Source organism: Lutra lutra, chromosome 7 (assembly GCF_902655055.1).
Source record: "Lutra lutra chromosome 7, mLutLut1.2, whole genome shotgun sequence".
In the NCBI taxonomy this organism is placed as follows: Eukaryota; Metazoa; Chordata; class Mammalia; order Carnivora; family Mustelidae; genus Lutra; species Lutra lutra.
This window is the reverse complement of record NC_062284.1, coordinates 67,453,453-67,468,858: the sequence shown is the minus strand read 5'-3', so window position 1 is coordinate 67,468,858 and position 15,406 is coordinate 67,453,453. Positions and strand designations below refer to the sequence as shown.

At 42.4% G+C, this 15,406-nt stretch overlaps 1 protein-coding gene across 1 annotated transcript in view; it reads left to right on the top strand.

The window, feature by feature from the left end:
- The window catches only part of FBN1 (fibrillin 1), a 230,747-nt gene that overhangs the window by 179,118 nt on the left and 36,223 nt on the right, over nucleotides 1-15,406 (top strand). Inside the window, exons 38-44 of the mRNA XM_047736217.1 lie at nucleotides 677-745; nucleotides 842-967; nucleotides 2,167-2,289; nucleotides 2,923-3,081; nucleotides 5,790-5,861; nucleotides 9,561-9,686; nucleotides 12,532-12,654. Of these exons, the coding sequence (XP_047592173.1) occupies nucleotides 677-745; nucleotides 842-967; nucleotides 2,167-2,289; nucleotides 2,923-3,081; nucleotides 5,790-5,861; nucleotides 9,561-9,686; nucleotides 12,532-12,654 (798 nt within the window). The remainder of the gene's footprint in view (nucleotides 1-676; nucleotides 746-841; nucleotides 968-2,166; nucleotides 2,290-2,922; nucleotides 3,082-5,789; nucleotides 5,862-9,560; nucleotides 9,687-12,531; nucleotides 12,655-15,406) is intronic.

Here is a 15,406-nt window from a genome sequence, read left to right as displayed (position 1 = left end):
GGAGACAAGCTGATTAATATTAATAAGGAAGGGGGGCGCCTGGGTGGCTCAGTGGGTTAAGCCTCTGCCTTTGGCTCAGGTCATGATCTCAGCATCCTGGGATCGAGCCCCGCATCGGGCTTTCTGCTCAGTGGGGAGCCTGCTTCCTCCTCTCTCTCTGCCTGCCTCTCTGCCTACTTGTGATCTCTCTCTCTGTCAAATAAATAAAATCTTTAAAAAAATATATTAATAAGGAAGGAATTACAGCCCTACAGAAGAAGTAAGGCTGAACAAAATATAAAAAATGGAGGAGTTTGTTAGAAAATAAAAAGGAGAAGAAAATCTGTACAAAGAAATAGTGACAGCGATAGGGAATAAAATAGTTCCCAAGACCATGAGGCCAGGAGAGTAGGTGGAGGGTCCAAAGTCTAGGGACACCGGGCTAACACTTATTTGGCACACATAGTAAAAGCCATTTGAAAATAATATGTATATACAAAGTTGTTGACTTGCTTAAGACGGGTGGGGTAACTGTTAAAGATTACTGAAAGTGAATATTTTCAGCTGGATATGTCAGTCTTTCTCTTGAGAACACTATTTCTAGAAATTTTTGGTTCAAAAGAACTCACTTTTTTTTCCATTTTATTTTATTTTATTTCTTTTCAGTAGAACTCACTTCGATTTTTTGTTTCAATAGCTGAGTATAAAATTCTTTGCCCTGGAGGAGAAGGTTTTCGGCCCAATCCTATCACAGTTATATTGGAAGGTAATTCTGTATCCTTGACCTTAAAGTACGCACTTTTTGAACGTCCTCGGGGTTATTGACAATGCTGAAGAAATGCCATTGTTTTCATTGTGATAGACATCGACGAGTGCCAGGAGCTCCCCGGGCTGTGCCAAGGTGGGAAATGTATCAACACATTTGGCAGTTTCCAGTGCCGCTGTCCAACCGGTTACTACCTGAATGAAGATACCCGAGTGTGTGATGGTAAGGAGGAGGAGTTCTTCCAACTTGAGACCTGACCCCCAAAACCAGCATAGAATCACCAGAAAAACTAAGAATTTAGCAATATAGCACAACGGTCTAAACATGAAGATAGCCCCTGCACATGGGGCAGCTTGTATTAATGTTACTGACGTGCTATCATTTCCAGTACATCCCAAATCTTCCTCTTTTTCTAAGAAAGAAAAGTGGAGTTTTATTATCTTGGGCCATAGTCCCCCTTATGGCTCTGGTTTTCTGAGCACTTTAGAAAAGCCATTTCTGTTAGAGTAACACAGGACTCATTTCAGTGACTTGTATATTCTGGGAGGTTCTGAGTTCCTCTTCCTGTTCTTCACAATTTATCATCTGTACGACTGCGCCGAAATGAGCTTCCCTTAAAAAGGCAGGCTCTTTGGTTTTAGGATGGAAGTGATAACTCCTATATTGGAAAGATGGAGACCACTGACCACTTTTGGCTTTCAGAGTGCTTGGACCACAGACCAGGGTGGAAGCGATGGTTTTCATCTATATGCAGGAGTCACACGACTAGTTAGGGAAGATACATCCTTGTATCCTGGAGGAGAAATATTCCTCTGGCTCTCCACAAGTCTTATCAGGTGACCTTGATAAGTGACAACCTCGCTGGGTATTAGCTGAGTACCACAATGTATATGACATAGCTCTAAGACCCCTGGAATTAACAAAGACTAGAATCAACTCCTATGTTTGGACAGGGGTGTGAAACATCTCCTTCCATACCACCTTACCCGCGCAGACTCATGAAGCCCATTGTTGATGACTTCAGGGTGTATATATCCTTCCACTGATTTTGAAAACATATGAAGTATTAGCTATCTTTCTGAAGGACAGTTGAGAATTATAATTTGTCCACATTTCCATCTCTGCATGCCTTTGAGGATGTTACAGTAAAATAAATGTTACTTATTTATTAGGAACTCGTATCAGAAGGCAAACCTCTTTTTCTGGAACCTCCTTTCTTAAAAACACACACACTGAGCATAGATGGACACTGATGAATTAAGGACACTGATGAATTAAACATCTATTTTTCTTATCCAGATTTCCAAGTGCCCCTGTGGATTTTCTCGACCACTGTCAGCATTTACAGGGACACTGAGTCTCAGGTTATTGCAGAGAGTGGAGTCTTCATATTCACATACCACTTTCTCTTTGGATTCCAGATGTGAATGAATGTGAAACCCCTGGAATTTGTGGTCCGGGAACATGTTACAACACTGTCGGCAACTACACCTGCATCTGCCCTCCAGACTACATGCAAGTGAATGGGGGGAACAATTGCATGGGTGAGTCCAGGCTTTCCTGACTCATGCTGGTTGAGTCCTCATCTGCAAGCCCAGCAGTTGGTCTTCAGTGTTACTTGACTCATCCACCGGGTGCTGCCTGCCACCCTTTCACTGTCTTTGCAACAGAGCCTCCTCCCTTGTAAACCATAAGCTTGGCCTTTTTTCCCCACCTTGTGTGGGTGGTTGGGAGTTTTCTTTAGAATGTGATGTTGGAAAATCCCAAACAACAGTTTCATAGTACTTCTTTTGTTTGACTTTGGGTGTATCTTTATACAATTATATTTACAGCACTGACCTACAGCATTAAAACATCATGAGTCGGAAATGAGAAAAGTGTTGCCAAATAGCAGTGGAGAATTGTTACTGAGAGACTGGGTGGAGAGTTGTGTAAAGTTTATTAATTCTGCAGCTCCATAATGACTTCGTTCTGTGGCACAAAATGCCAGGGAATACGTTTCTCAAAGTCCCCTTTCTTACAGCAGCATATGTGGATAGAAAATTGTGTAAGGGCAGGCTGTCCCGGCTCTCATCAAAGTCGAGTTTCAGTAAAATCCAAAAGAAGGGCACTCCTTGAGCATCCCCTTAGAAATCTGTCTTGCTCTCCTCGAGACATCACCAACCCCTTCCCTCTAGATATGAGAAGAAGTCTGTGCTACAGAAACTATTATGCTGACAACCAGACCTGTGACGGAGAACTTTTGTTCAATATGACCAAGAAGATGTGCTGTTGTTCCTACAACATTGGCCGGGCCTGGAATAAGCCCTGTGAACAGTGTCCCATCCCAAGCACAGGTGAGTTGCGCCATCACCAAAGACATAGGTTGATAAATTACCCAAGGACTGCTGGGGAAATGAGTGCCTGCAAAGGAAGAAAAGGGTTCACTGTTGATCTTCCTAAGCAGAAATTTGCTCACAAAGGCAAATGTTTAAATTCACAGTTGATTCTGGTCCTTCTGGCTGAAAATTGAGTCACAGAACACACTTTCTAATGTGTACACTAGTTCATTCACCAGACTTACAGACTCAGCATATCATAAAACTATAAACATTATTTTTGTTATGGTGTTCACGCTGTAGCCAAAAGACTGGAAACATTAGGCAGAACAATAGGACAGATAGGTGAGCCATATTCCTATTATTCTTACTTATTTATAACTGGTCTTATTCCAAAAAGAATCTAAGGCAGCCCACAAAGATTTCAATGTAAAATAAGAAGGCCTAAGGCAAATGGCAAACAAGGGTAAGAAACTTGGAGCAAGGAGCGAGGCTAATATGCAAAAATCCGAGCTGGGAATTTCTACACACTTGCCAAAGATGAGCAATAAGTTTGGCTCCAAACTTCCTAGCAGCTCATATAAAAAGGGAGCGATAATCAAGTTTAAGAGTCTCGATGACTATAAAGCAAACCTAACACCATGCAAAAGCACAACCCTTCTTGAGAGAACTTTTTTCATATATCCTCACAGAGAAAAATCTATATGATGCTATTTATTTAAAAAAAAAAAAAAACAAAAACCTAACCCATGTCCTTGGAGTAAATGAAGCGCATTGGTGCATGGTTCTTACATCAGCAGGTAAATGATGACATTACCATTTAGAGTGAAGGAACTGTGAGGCAGGCGTGATCAGAACATTCTGTAGTACCTACTCCACTCCCCACAGTGATCTGGAAGACATTAAATCTCTTGTCTGGTGCTCTCTGACAATGCATAGGACAGAATATTCTTTTTTAGGGAAATACACCAGTTCATCCGTTGTTTACTCTAGAAATAATGTAATCATCACCACTTAGAATTACCAAGAGTTATCTCCAGTCTGCAGGATGTCTCTAGACCAGGGGTTGGCAAACTACAGCCCATGGACCAAATCCAGCCAGCCACCAATTTTCGTATGGCCCAAAAGCTAAGTGTGGCTTTTACATTTTCAAAATGGTTGGAAAAAAAACAAAGAATAGCAGGTCATGACCTGAAAAGCATATGAACTTCAAATTTCTGTGTCTCTAAATGAAATTATATTAGAACCCAGCCATCCCAATCCGTTTACTTATTTTCTATAGCTGCTTTCATAGAATAGTTGAGCAATTTTAATAGAGGCTCCACAGCCTACAAAACCTAAAATAGTTACTCTTTAGCCCTTTAGGGAAAAAAAATTGCTAACCCCTGCTTTTGACCAATGGTCTTCAAATCTTTTGATTACACATACCTATCAGCCCAAAATATGGAGGTTACATGTACTTGGTGTGTGTATTTACATATAAAACTCTATGTGTCTATGTCTATATATTTTTTAATTAGATTGAAAAATACATTTATTATTGCATGTATTGTTTTCACAAAGTGTTCTATTTGAAAACACGCACAAAAATTTTAAAATTAGATTTTACAAAGAGAAATAAAAGTTTTTGTATTTTTAAAAAATCTTAATGGATCACTGTTCTCCTACAGGCTGCCTTGGAAACCCCAAATAAAGACTATCATTTACTTTTAGAAATATCTGAGTTTTTAAGAACTGAAGTATTCTAAATATAAAATGCAAGATTTCTTCTTCATGTTGAATCTTGGCCAAATCTAGTCATGGCTTTTCATTAGTTATATAGTCTGCACACATTTTGGGAGTTCCTGAAATCTGTCTGGATGACCAGTATCAGCTGGCACTATACTTGTTAGAATCAGGCACTCAGATATCGAAGAAATAAAGCACTATGGGAAGAACATACTTCATTTTGATTAAAATACTTCCAGAAACTTTTTCTAATTTTCAGCAGATTTGACCAACAAGGCAATGGCCACTTTGAGCTTAGATTGAAGCCACGTTCTGTCAGTTACAGTTGGGATCTGGAATTATAGGACCTCAAAGTTAAAAGGGACTGCAGATGACACTTCATTTGTCCTTTATTATCAACTTTGATGAATTCGGGCACACGTGAGGAAGATAGAGGGTCGGGAGAGGGAGTGAGTAAAAACGAGAGAGCTGCACCAAATGAAATCCAGTTCCCTAAATTGAAGTAATGACATAAGTTGGTTGTTTGAACTGAATTAGTCATTAATAGACCTGATGTCAAGAACTTGGCTAGATTTGCTGTGGTCTCCCCCGATCTACTGAGGAAATGGCTTTTGTAAGCATTCCTCAAATCCTAGATCCCTTAATGCGAGTGGAAAGAGGCACTCTTGCCAGTCCCTGGGTTCAGAGCTGAACAACATTCTTCGAGAAACCCAAATTCCTACAGCCAAGCTCATACGAATGCGTGGGCAGTGATGTGGAGACCTCCGCTTCTTCCTTAGTAATACGTCAACATGAGCTCACTTTTCATTCAGTGTTTGCTTTAAGGTCAAGGTTACAACATCTGGGGGAACTTTCAGGTTTTTTTCTTATTTTAAATTCTTCAAAATACAGAAATATTTTTGAAGATGTTTACAAAGTAAGTTCTTTCTGCGCAGTCATGGCTCTTTGCTGACCCTCATTCTTGCCCCTCCCTCCCCATCTTTGGTTCATCATTGCAGATGAATTTGCTACGCTTTGTGGAAGTCAAAGGCCCGGCTTTGTCATTGACATCTACACTGGGTTACCTGTTGGTGAGTCATGGTGCCAATTGTTGGAATTTTCTGTTTTTGCCTTTGTGTTTAAGAACGGAAATACATACCCATATTTTCTCAGTTTGCTTTTTTTTTTCTTAGAAGGAAAAAATAGTTAAACTGTGCCATTTAGCTTTACTGAAACCCTGATTCTTCGTTTGAAACGAAGTGCACATCCCCTGTGTGGCTCCGCCTAATGGGCAGCCGCATTTGTTGCTCGTGATTCAGGGGGCTGGAAAGCTTTTCACAAAATTACAATCAAGTTTAGTTAAACCAACCCTAAGCATCAACAAGAAGAGAGATTCTGGGAGTGGGGCCAGTTGACGTTTGATTGGACTATAACTCCCAATCTTTCCTTCTGCCTGAGACATGAGTTTAATGTGACTTTTCATACCAATCTTTATGTGTAGATTGTTCACATAAATCCCTTTTGGGGATCAGTTTTATCTCACCTGGAATCTCCTCAGGTCCTCTGCTTTGGGAATTTCAGATGTGAAATTTAAAAAAAAAAAAATCTTTCCAGTCAGAGGCCCCATCTGGTAACTGGAGCAGACACCACTACAACACTAGAGATGCTTGTGCAAGATTGGGAAGTATTGCACGGCGTTCAGCCAGCGGAGGCAAGGCCTTTGTGGTTTAAAAGCAAATAACATAAAAGCGGATGGAAAGCTATTGCTTTCTCGGACTCTTTCCCCAGTGTGATTTATATGCATCCTTAGATGCCCCTCTTAAGTCCGAGCAATTGTGTCTGGTAGCAAACATCACCACTTGCTTTGTTCCACCTTATTCCTAATGAGTAAACTGAAATCCACACCAGCCTTTCCAATGACCTTGTTTAAGAAAACAAGGGTCTGGTCCAGCAATCAGCCTGGCTCCCCTAGTGCCAAATCCATATGGCTCCACAGTCTAGTCAACGTCCAAAGAAACTTCATGGTTTGGAAGGAAAAGCTGCTAAATGACATTGGCATGAAACACCTGGCCCTCGCTGCTTTGTTTTTCCCCTTCCCAAAAACAGATCTTTTCATCTCCCTAGAATCCCAGATCCAAAGATAAGTGGTCTTTAATAGTAATATTTCTCCATGGACAGACCAGGCGTGTCCTCCAGCAAGGCCTGCCTTCCAAGGTTGGCAGCGGGCAAAGATTCGAAACAGCATCAACACCGTCCTCCAGTCAAGCTGGAGACATCTCAGACATCATGTAGTTCCAAACGCATTGCTTTACAGCTGAGGGGACAGAGGCCCAGAGAGGGGAAGGGACTCGGCCGAGGTCACCTAGCTAATTAATAACAGAGCCGGGACCCAAATCCAGTCCTGACTCACAGCTTGCTTTGCCTCAAGCTCTTGAAAGCTGGAAATGTGATAGTTAGCAATATCCTTATTGTTACCAAATTCCACCATGACAAAATATTTAGATGACTGTGAAGCTTTGTTTTATTTGAGCTTTATACTCTCCTTCTGAAAGGCCTTAAGATTGTTGGCACATAGAACCCATTCTGTATGGGGTTAAAACTATAGCAAGTTTGTTAATCTTGTCTTAAAATATAAACTTCTCCAAGTTGAAGTTCAAATGAAATGCAGACAGGAAAAGAAAATACAATTTTTAATATATCTTTTTGCTATTTTATGCCTGACAATGGCTAGAAATTTGACGCCATCTGTTACTGTTAAGCTTGATAATACATCACTTATATTTAAAATAAATGAAGGTGAATATAATGTTTCATGTTTGAACTAAAAGAATGTCATCTGAATTGTTTTTTTGTTTGCTGTAGGCCTGCAGTTGTGATGTTACTTTGCATAGGCTTTTAAGAACATGAATGACAAATGTGTGAAAAATCCAAAAACATAATCACCTATATTTAAAATAACAATATACACCAAGCTGTGTTTTCCATTAAAGAGATCAATTTGCCTTCAAACAAAATCAAACCTTTCAGAAAAGGGTCTAAAATAAACCTGTGGTCTGTCGAATTTCTCCCCCAAAGCAGGCTAACTTTAGAGCATGATTATTCTGAAACTGTGATAGCTCTTGTGGGCTCCTCAGGCAGCTGTGGCTGTGTTCCGGTGACTTGGGCAAACAGATCCTTGCAGAGGTTCCTGACTATAATATGTCAATGGAAGTATCTCAACAGCATGGTAACAGATACCTAGTGAACTGGAAAGACTGGAGCGTTACATCCCCTCCCAGCTTCTTCTTTTCTATTGTTGTTTTTTAAAGTATTTATTTATTTATTTACTTATTTACTTATTTATTGGTCAGAGAGAGAGAGAGAAGAAGAAGCACAGACTGCTGCAGGCAGAATAGGCAGAGGGAGAGGGAGAAGCAGGCTTCCCGCTGAGCAAGGAGCCCAATGTGGGGCTCGATCCCAGGACCCTGGGATCATGACCTGAGCTGAAGGCAGGTGCTTAACTAACTGAGCACCCAGGGGTCCCCCTGCCTCCCAGCTTCCGAAGTGCTTTGTGAAACTCCAGCAAGGCATGGTGGAGGGGTCCTCCAGGATTTGATTATGGTTTTGTGAAACTGTGACCTGAAGAAGCCTGAGGGAGGCAGGCTAGCCTGTTAGCAGGTTCCTGGTATCAGATCTTGACTCTGCCTCTCCTTAGCTCTGTGGTCTTTGGCAAGTTCCATCCGCTGTCTTGGCCTCAGTTCCATCACCTGCACAGTGATGGTAGTCACGGTGCCTGGAGACCATCTCCTAGAGTGGTTTTGATGATTCAGTGAGTAAATCCAGGCTGAATGCTGAGAAATAGGCCAGGTATACAAGAGAGACACTGTTAACATGCCTTCTATGGTTGTCCTCAAAGATACTGAATGGTTGGGAGTTGAGAGCAGGTTAGGCAGAGAGCGGACCACCATGACCATGAGGAGGTGAGACCTGCCCACAAGGCCACCTCACCAGCTGGCCAGCCTGCTTTCAAAGCAGCCTGTGTTCTGGTTCTGCTATCGTGCTTACTCTGGTCCTGCTTTAATGCTCACCAATCCAACTTCCAGACACTGGTTCTTAATCTACCAAATTTTAATGGACTCAGGTGACATGCTGGGGACTGGTAAAGCAGTGACATCACAACCAGCCCCTGGTCTTAGGAAGCCACAGTCTAAGGCAATAGTCCTTCCTCAATGCTGGCCCCACAGTCACCATGGGCCCAGCTTACAATCTCAGACCTAACTTACCCACTTTTCAAAGCCATGTGAAGGAGAAAGGGGGTGTTGAAGGGGAATTCGAAAGATCTAATTGTCTATGGCAATGGGTTCCTCTGTGCTTCACCAGCTCTCCTTTCCTATGTTAGCCCAACACCACTGTATACTTTGGACTGAGAGGCCCCGTACTCTCAAAGGTCCCTTTATTCTACTCATCTGGTACATAGTGCCCAGTGGGTACCAAGATGTTTCCTACCTAGACAAAGCTGATGTTCTGAAAAAAAGCCAAGAAGACAGACACTACATCCAGATACTAAATTCAGATCAAGTGTCTGAAAAGCAGTTTATTATTTCAATTTTATATTGATTGACCTCCTCCATTTCCATCACCACCACACCAACACACACCTCCTCCACCCAAACACCCATGTACTTTCTCTTATTTGGCTTTGGACCTTATGTAAACATTGAAGTTAGAAGCTGCCAGCTTTCAGCACCCATTTACCCTGCGCAGAGATCACGCGCCATGATGTCACTCATGTGTGGCTGCTCTGCTTCCAGATATCGACGAATGCCGGGAGATCCCTGGGGTCTGTGAAAATGGAGTGTGTATCAATATGGTTGGCAGCTTCAGATGTGAATGTCCAGTGGGCTTCTTCTATAATGACAAGTTGTTGGTTTGTGAAGGTAAGCGATGTCACTATATCACATCCAGAAATGAGCCAACTGACAAGCTACTTGCCCACACAGACTTGGCCAGTTCATAACATTGGGATTTCAGAAATCCAACAAGCTCTAGCAATAGTGTAGGGCAGCATGTGGAACATCATTCTTTCATGCAAAAGAATTCCCTAACTCCCACTGGAAAAAGCAGGACGTGCATTTCCCAGCCCTGTCCTCCCCACCCCCCGCCCTGCCCCACGCACAATGTATTAGATTTCCCAGCTGATAGCAGAAAGCCTTGAGTTCCTGGGTGTGTCGCAGAGATTGCTTTTGTTTCACATTGCTTGAAAGTGAGCATGAGTGGTGGGCGGTCATCTGTACTCGAATCTCAAAATTAGTGTTCTCTTCCACACGGAGCCTGTGCTACTCCCAAGTGAAAACAAGGTTAATGCAAATATTCCAAATGCATGAGAGAATTCCAAATGGCAAGAACAGAAAATTTGATTTTATATGAAGAATGCTGGCATGTGTGCAAGTGGTACTTTTTTCATTTTCGAATCGCCTCCCCTTGCCATGTGCGTGTACTGTGATTCTGTGCATTCCTCAGAACACTTCGTATTTTTCCTACATCTGGGGAAGATAGTGGGGAAGAAGTTACTAAAAGGGACATTACTGGTTATTAAAGATACCATGTGCCCTCGGATAGCTGGAATAATTGTCTATTTAATATTTAAAGTTGAGGCCTCTCATGGAGTTTTTGTTCATGTCAGAAATGGTTTTTACGCCTTAGAGCATGCGTTAGAGCACATATGTCAACATTTTAATGTTAAAAAACCTTTTTTTTCCCCCTAAACTAGGGACAGACTCACAAACCATGAGTAAAGTTATGGTCCTCAGCTCTTGCTTGTTAAATTCTCTTCACCAAGCTTTCAGTTACTGTGGCCAAATGGGCACATGTCCCTGACTCTGCCAGCTGTTGGCAGAGGGTGTGGGGAATGGGGTAAGAGCCATTCATAGTCTTCCTCAGGAGATAGTCATCTCAGGCCTTGGCTCTGGCCCCTGTGGTTTGGAAGGCCATCACGGATCAGGTGTCTGGAGAGGAAGCATGAGAGGAAGCGTGATGCAGAAGAAAAGAAAGGAGCCCACAGCCGATGAACAGATAATCTAACATTGGCTGTCTTCCTCTTAGCCAGTCTTTCCCCTTTCATAGATGCCTAGGATGTCTGCCACCTTCCTGGGGCCTCTTTTGTTGTCTTCCATTTAGAGATCCCAAACCTATTGGCATGGCTCTCCATGACTGCCAAGTCAGCCTAGCCCTTGCTATCCACACGAGGTTGAAAACCCACAGGTATACCCACATAAGGCATTTTGCTGTCGAGGTGACAGTCAGCGGATATGGGGATTACAAAGCACCCCAACCTTTGGGGTCCGTTTCACAGGATATGCATCGTCAGGGTGGATGTTTCATCCAGGTCAGCTACTTCCCAGCACACTCTTAGCTCTCAGAATTGGAAAACAGGTTGAGTTCATACACACCTCAGGAACCCTGAAATTAGAATGGATTCCAGAAGAGATTTAGGGAATATCCATGCATCTATTCTCTCCAAGTATGCATATAATCCCAAGCAAGGCATCCGAGGCTCCACAGAAAGGCTCGTCTGTGATACCATTTGGCTTCTCCAGAGACTGGCTACGCTCTGTGTTTCTGTAAGCTCATAAGATTGTGGCAGACCTGCTTGGTGAGGTGGTGCTTGTCTTGGGTCCACTGTAACCCAAAGCAGACATACTTCTGCTCTTGCCCAGAGAGCCTCACCCCACAGAACCTCCCATTGACTAACAATAGTCCTGAGGTTTCCCGCCAAGAAAGCATACACCTGTGAGGCATCAGCTGCTGTATTTGCCGCCCCCTTGTGGGAACTTCTTTGGCGGAGCCCACTTGGTAAAACCCCAGTACTAGTGCTCAGAGCCAGCTTCCGCCTGTGTTCTGGGCTATTCTGTTTTCCAGACTGAGCCCAAGTTAGACTGTTTCGTAAGAGCAGGGACTGGGAACACGTATCATGCCCCGTGGCATAGCCTGGACTATGCAGTAACTTTCACAGTGCCATGAATTTGAACTATATTGCTACCTGGTTAAAAAAAAAGAGCCAAATAACCCCCTGAGTATAGTCAAAGCTCTGAAGCACACAGTACCCATTTATTCTTTTCTTTGATAGTGAGAGTTGGGTTGTTCTCAGTAGTTTTATGTGCAGCCTCTTACATTGTTTCCTCTATTTGACCGCCATGTGGCAGTAATTTAAGCAAGAGCCTCCGTAGCTCCGTAGTTCAACACACTGTCTGTGCATCAGAAGAAGCATTTGTAAAGCTTATTGGAAATGTTGCATCTCAAGCCATTCCCCAGACACTCTGAATCAGAATCTGCCTTTCAACAAGACCCCAAGGGACTCGTATGTACATGAAGTCTTGAGATGCTTTGCTTACAGAACTTAGAACATTTGGGACGAAAGCAACCTGATAGAATCATAAAACCCTGGGGGCTTAGAGCAAAATATGACATTTCGTACATAGGATATTTTAGTCTAGACCATGCCAAGTCCTGGTCCTAGCAGCTGAGTTTCATGACTTTTTTTTTTTTTTTTTTAAGACACAGAATCATTAGAGTCCATATGTGGTCATAAACCAAGTACTCGCAGTTATGAAAAATATTAGCAAAGTGGGAAAACTAGAAAATATGTCTCCAGTGTTCCCTTGTCTGTTCAATAGAATGGATCAAAATAAGGAAAGAGATATTTCTGTGAGAGGCTTCAGCTTCTGGACCCTTCCCCTGCCCCCATGCTGTTCCCCTTCTAACGAAATTCTCTTCTGCTTGGAGATATCGACGAGTGTCAGAACGGCCCTGTGTGCCAGCGCAACGCCGAGTGCATCAACACAGCGGGCAGTTTCCGCTGCGACTGCAAGCCCGGCTACCGCTTCACCTCCACGGGCCAGTGCAACGGTGAGTGGCCCCGGCCGGCTGCCTGGGCCCACCAGGGGCCGAGCTGCATCACGCCTCACATACTGGGGGTTTTCTGAGAAGGTCAGGTTGAAGAATACACGAGTTATGGCTTGGACTGCTGAGTTCCAGTAGCTAGACTAGCAAAAAGGAAAATTGTGGAAATGTCTAAACACTCATAAAGGTGATGTTTTTAAAACAACAAATATATCAAATGCCTACATAGATTTCCTATTTGCCTATCTCCCGCCTTGCTGCAAACACCTGTTCCCACAAATACACACAACACACAGAGGTGCTTGTGTGCACACAGACACAGACAGACAGACAGACACACACACACACACAGTCCCCTGATCAGTATTCGGGGCCAAATACTTTTTTATTTCCTTTTACATAATCCCTTGAGCGGAGTTTGATTAACCTGCATAAACCAAGCAAAAAGGACCAACAGCACCACTTTTGCTCCTAAACATCTAACAGAATTGAGGGCAGCAAACATTAACAGCCTTTTATTAGCTATAAGTCACCTACAGTCAAATGAGAAACCATCCCCTAGAGGATAGATTGTTGTTCACTTTTGTCACAGAGGAGGTAGAAATAAGACAGATGAGTTAGCTTAAATGGATGGTCAAGTTTTAAGTATCTGATGGCATCTCTAGCCAGTGGCACCAAAATTAAAACAGCAGTGTCTCAGCCCAGAAGCAAAACTACACCTCAGAGCACTTTTCATGTGAGTTTTTGAGTAATTATAAATCTTTGTATATTTAGCACGGAGGGCAGGAAGAATGTGTTATTTTGCTATGGTTCATTTCCCAAGGAGTTTCCTGGATATTTTATGCATTTGTGAATGAAACAACACACGGGAACGTGGTCAGATTTTCCTTGGATTTCCTTGCCTACCAGTGATTAAGTGGTAGGAAGTGTACTGTTCTCTGTAGGGTATTTTGCATTGTTTTATTAGACCTTGGTGGGAAGAGGGTGTAAGAGCAGAACAAAAACTCACTTTGAGAATCAAGGCTTATTTTGTTGGGTTTAAAGGAACATGTGTAAGTGTTTAGCATTTTGTCAACAAAGCAGTTGTTATTCGTGTATTAAAAAAACAGGACAGGAAAAGTGGGGACGTCTCTGATATGAGTCACAATACCCAAGTGTAACTTGGCATTTATACCACTTCCCTGCATTTTGCTCTTAATTTATATTTCTTTGAAACTGGGCAGAATAATTCCAATCAAAATAAGGAATTGCTGATAATATAGAACGTGTCATTTCACACCATTTCACGCTCAGGCGAGAAGTGGGACAAGCTATTTATACATCAAAACAACACGTCCAACCAGGGCCTGCTGGGGCTTAAGCCCTGCCATATTTTCTTGTAGAACATTAGCACCAATAAAACTCATCCAGCAGTAATCAGGGATAAGTACTGTGAGTGAGTGTTGTTTGTGGCCAACGCTCACATTCCCTCATTCATTGGAATCCTCGGAAGAAAGGGAATGTACTTGAGTTTTGCAATTATTCAGCCTCTAGGGCTGAAGACTTCACTCTGGAATTATCTTCATCTGTACCTTTTAAAATCTGTTAAAATGTCTTCGATGCTATCCTATGCGTAGCATTTTTTCGAGCACACTGCAAAAATACTCCTCTTGTCCTGTGTTTAAGATGAAAAGAACCAAAATTCCTTTTGCAATATTAGGTTTTTATTTGAACTTGTATTTGAATTTATTTGAAAAGTACATCATTTCAAACCCCAAATCACAGCTGGCCATATTACCCACATTGCTGAGAGAACGAGTAGGTGTCTAAGCTCAGGATTCGCGTCCAACCCGAGGCGCTGTATTTTTAGAGCAAATGCAGCCCCTTTGTGAATGTCTTGTCCAGCTAAAGGCAGGAGACATATGCTTCCCCGCCACTTCCTCGTGATCTCTGTCTGCTATATTTTTCCCCCTAAAATTGTGTTTAAACCTCCTATCTCTGTCTCAGACATAATTTTCTGGGAGCTCAAATCCTGGTGCTTGTAGAAACCTAGTTTTCTGGTCTCCAAAGTGAACTTCACAATTAAATTCTCTAAAATTGTAACTTGCTATTTTATCATTAGAACCTCAAAGTGCTTCACGTTTCCTTTTCTTAAAACCATCATGAAATAGGCAACGTGGGAAAGAATTTTCCTAATTCCTTCTCCAAGAAGACCCATAGTGCACTCCATTTCCTGTGGGCCCAGGAGATAAGACAGACCTGGTCCCTTGCATTCTTGGAGATTCAGTAATACCCGAGGGTACCCAAGGTTTGGTCCAACTCTGGTAGGTTCTGAGACACCCTTCCTCAAAACCAGCTCCCTTTATAGAGCTTAGCAGTGGAAATGAATTTCTTCTGCCTATCCAGTTTGCTCATTTTAAATCCATTTTCCCCAATGGGAATGATCATAATTTGTTAGGTTAACAAGCACTTCTAGATAAGCAAGCAGTAGCTTCTAAGCTGCTGTGTCCCAGTTTCTCCATTAAGATGATATATTCAAGCTCACTTGAGACTTTTAAATTGTATGGTGATTCATCAAGTCTAATGTTCTGTATATTGGAAGGAGGGAGTCATAAAAATGGCAACATGGGCACATGAAATAGAGCACAAATCTTTCTTCTGGCAAGAGTACAACTTCTCTGGGCAGCAAAAAGTGCCCATTCCAGTTGTGGTCTTCTCCGCAGCTGACAGCAAGTTTGGATTATTCAGACAGAAGCAGTGCAATTGCTGTGCTTTATGG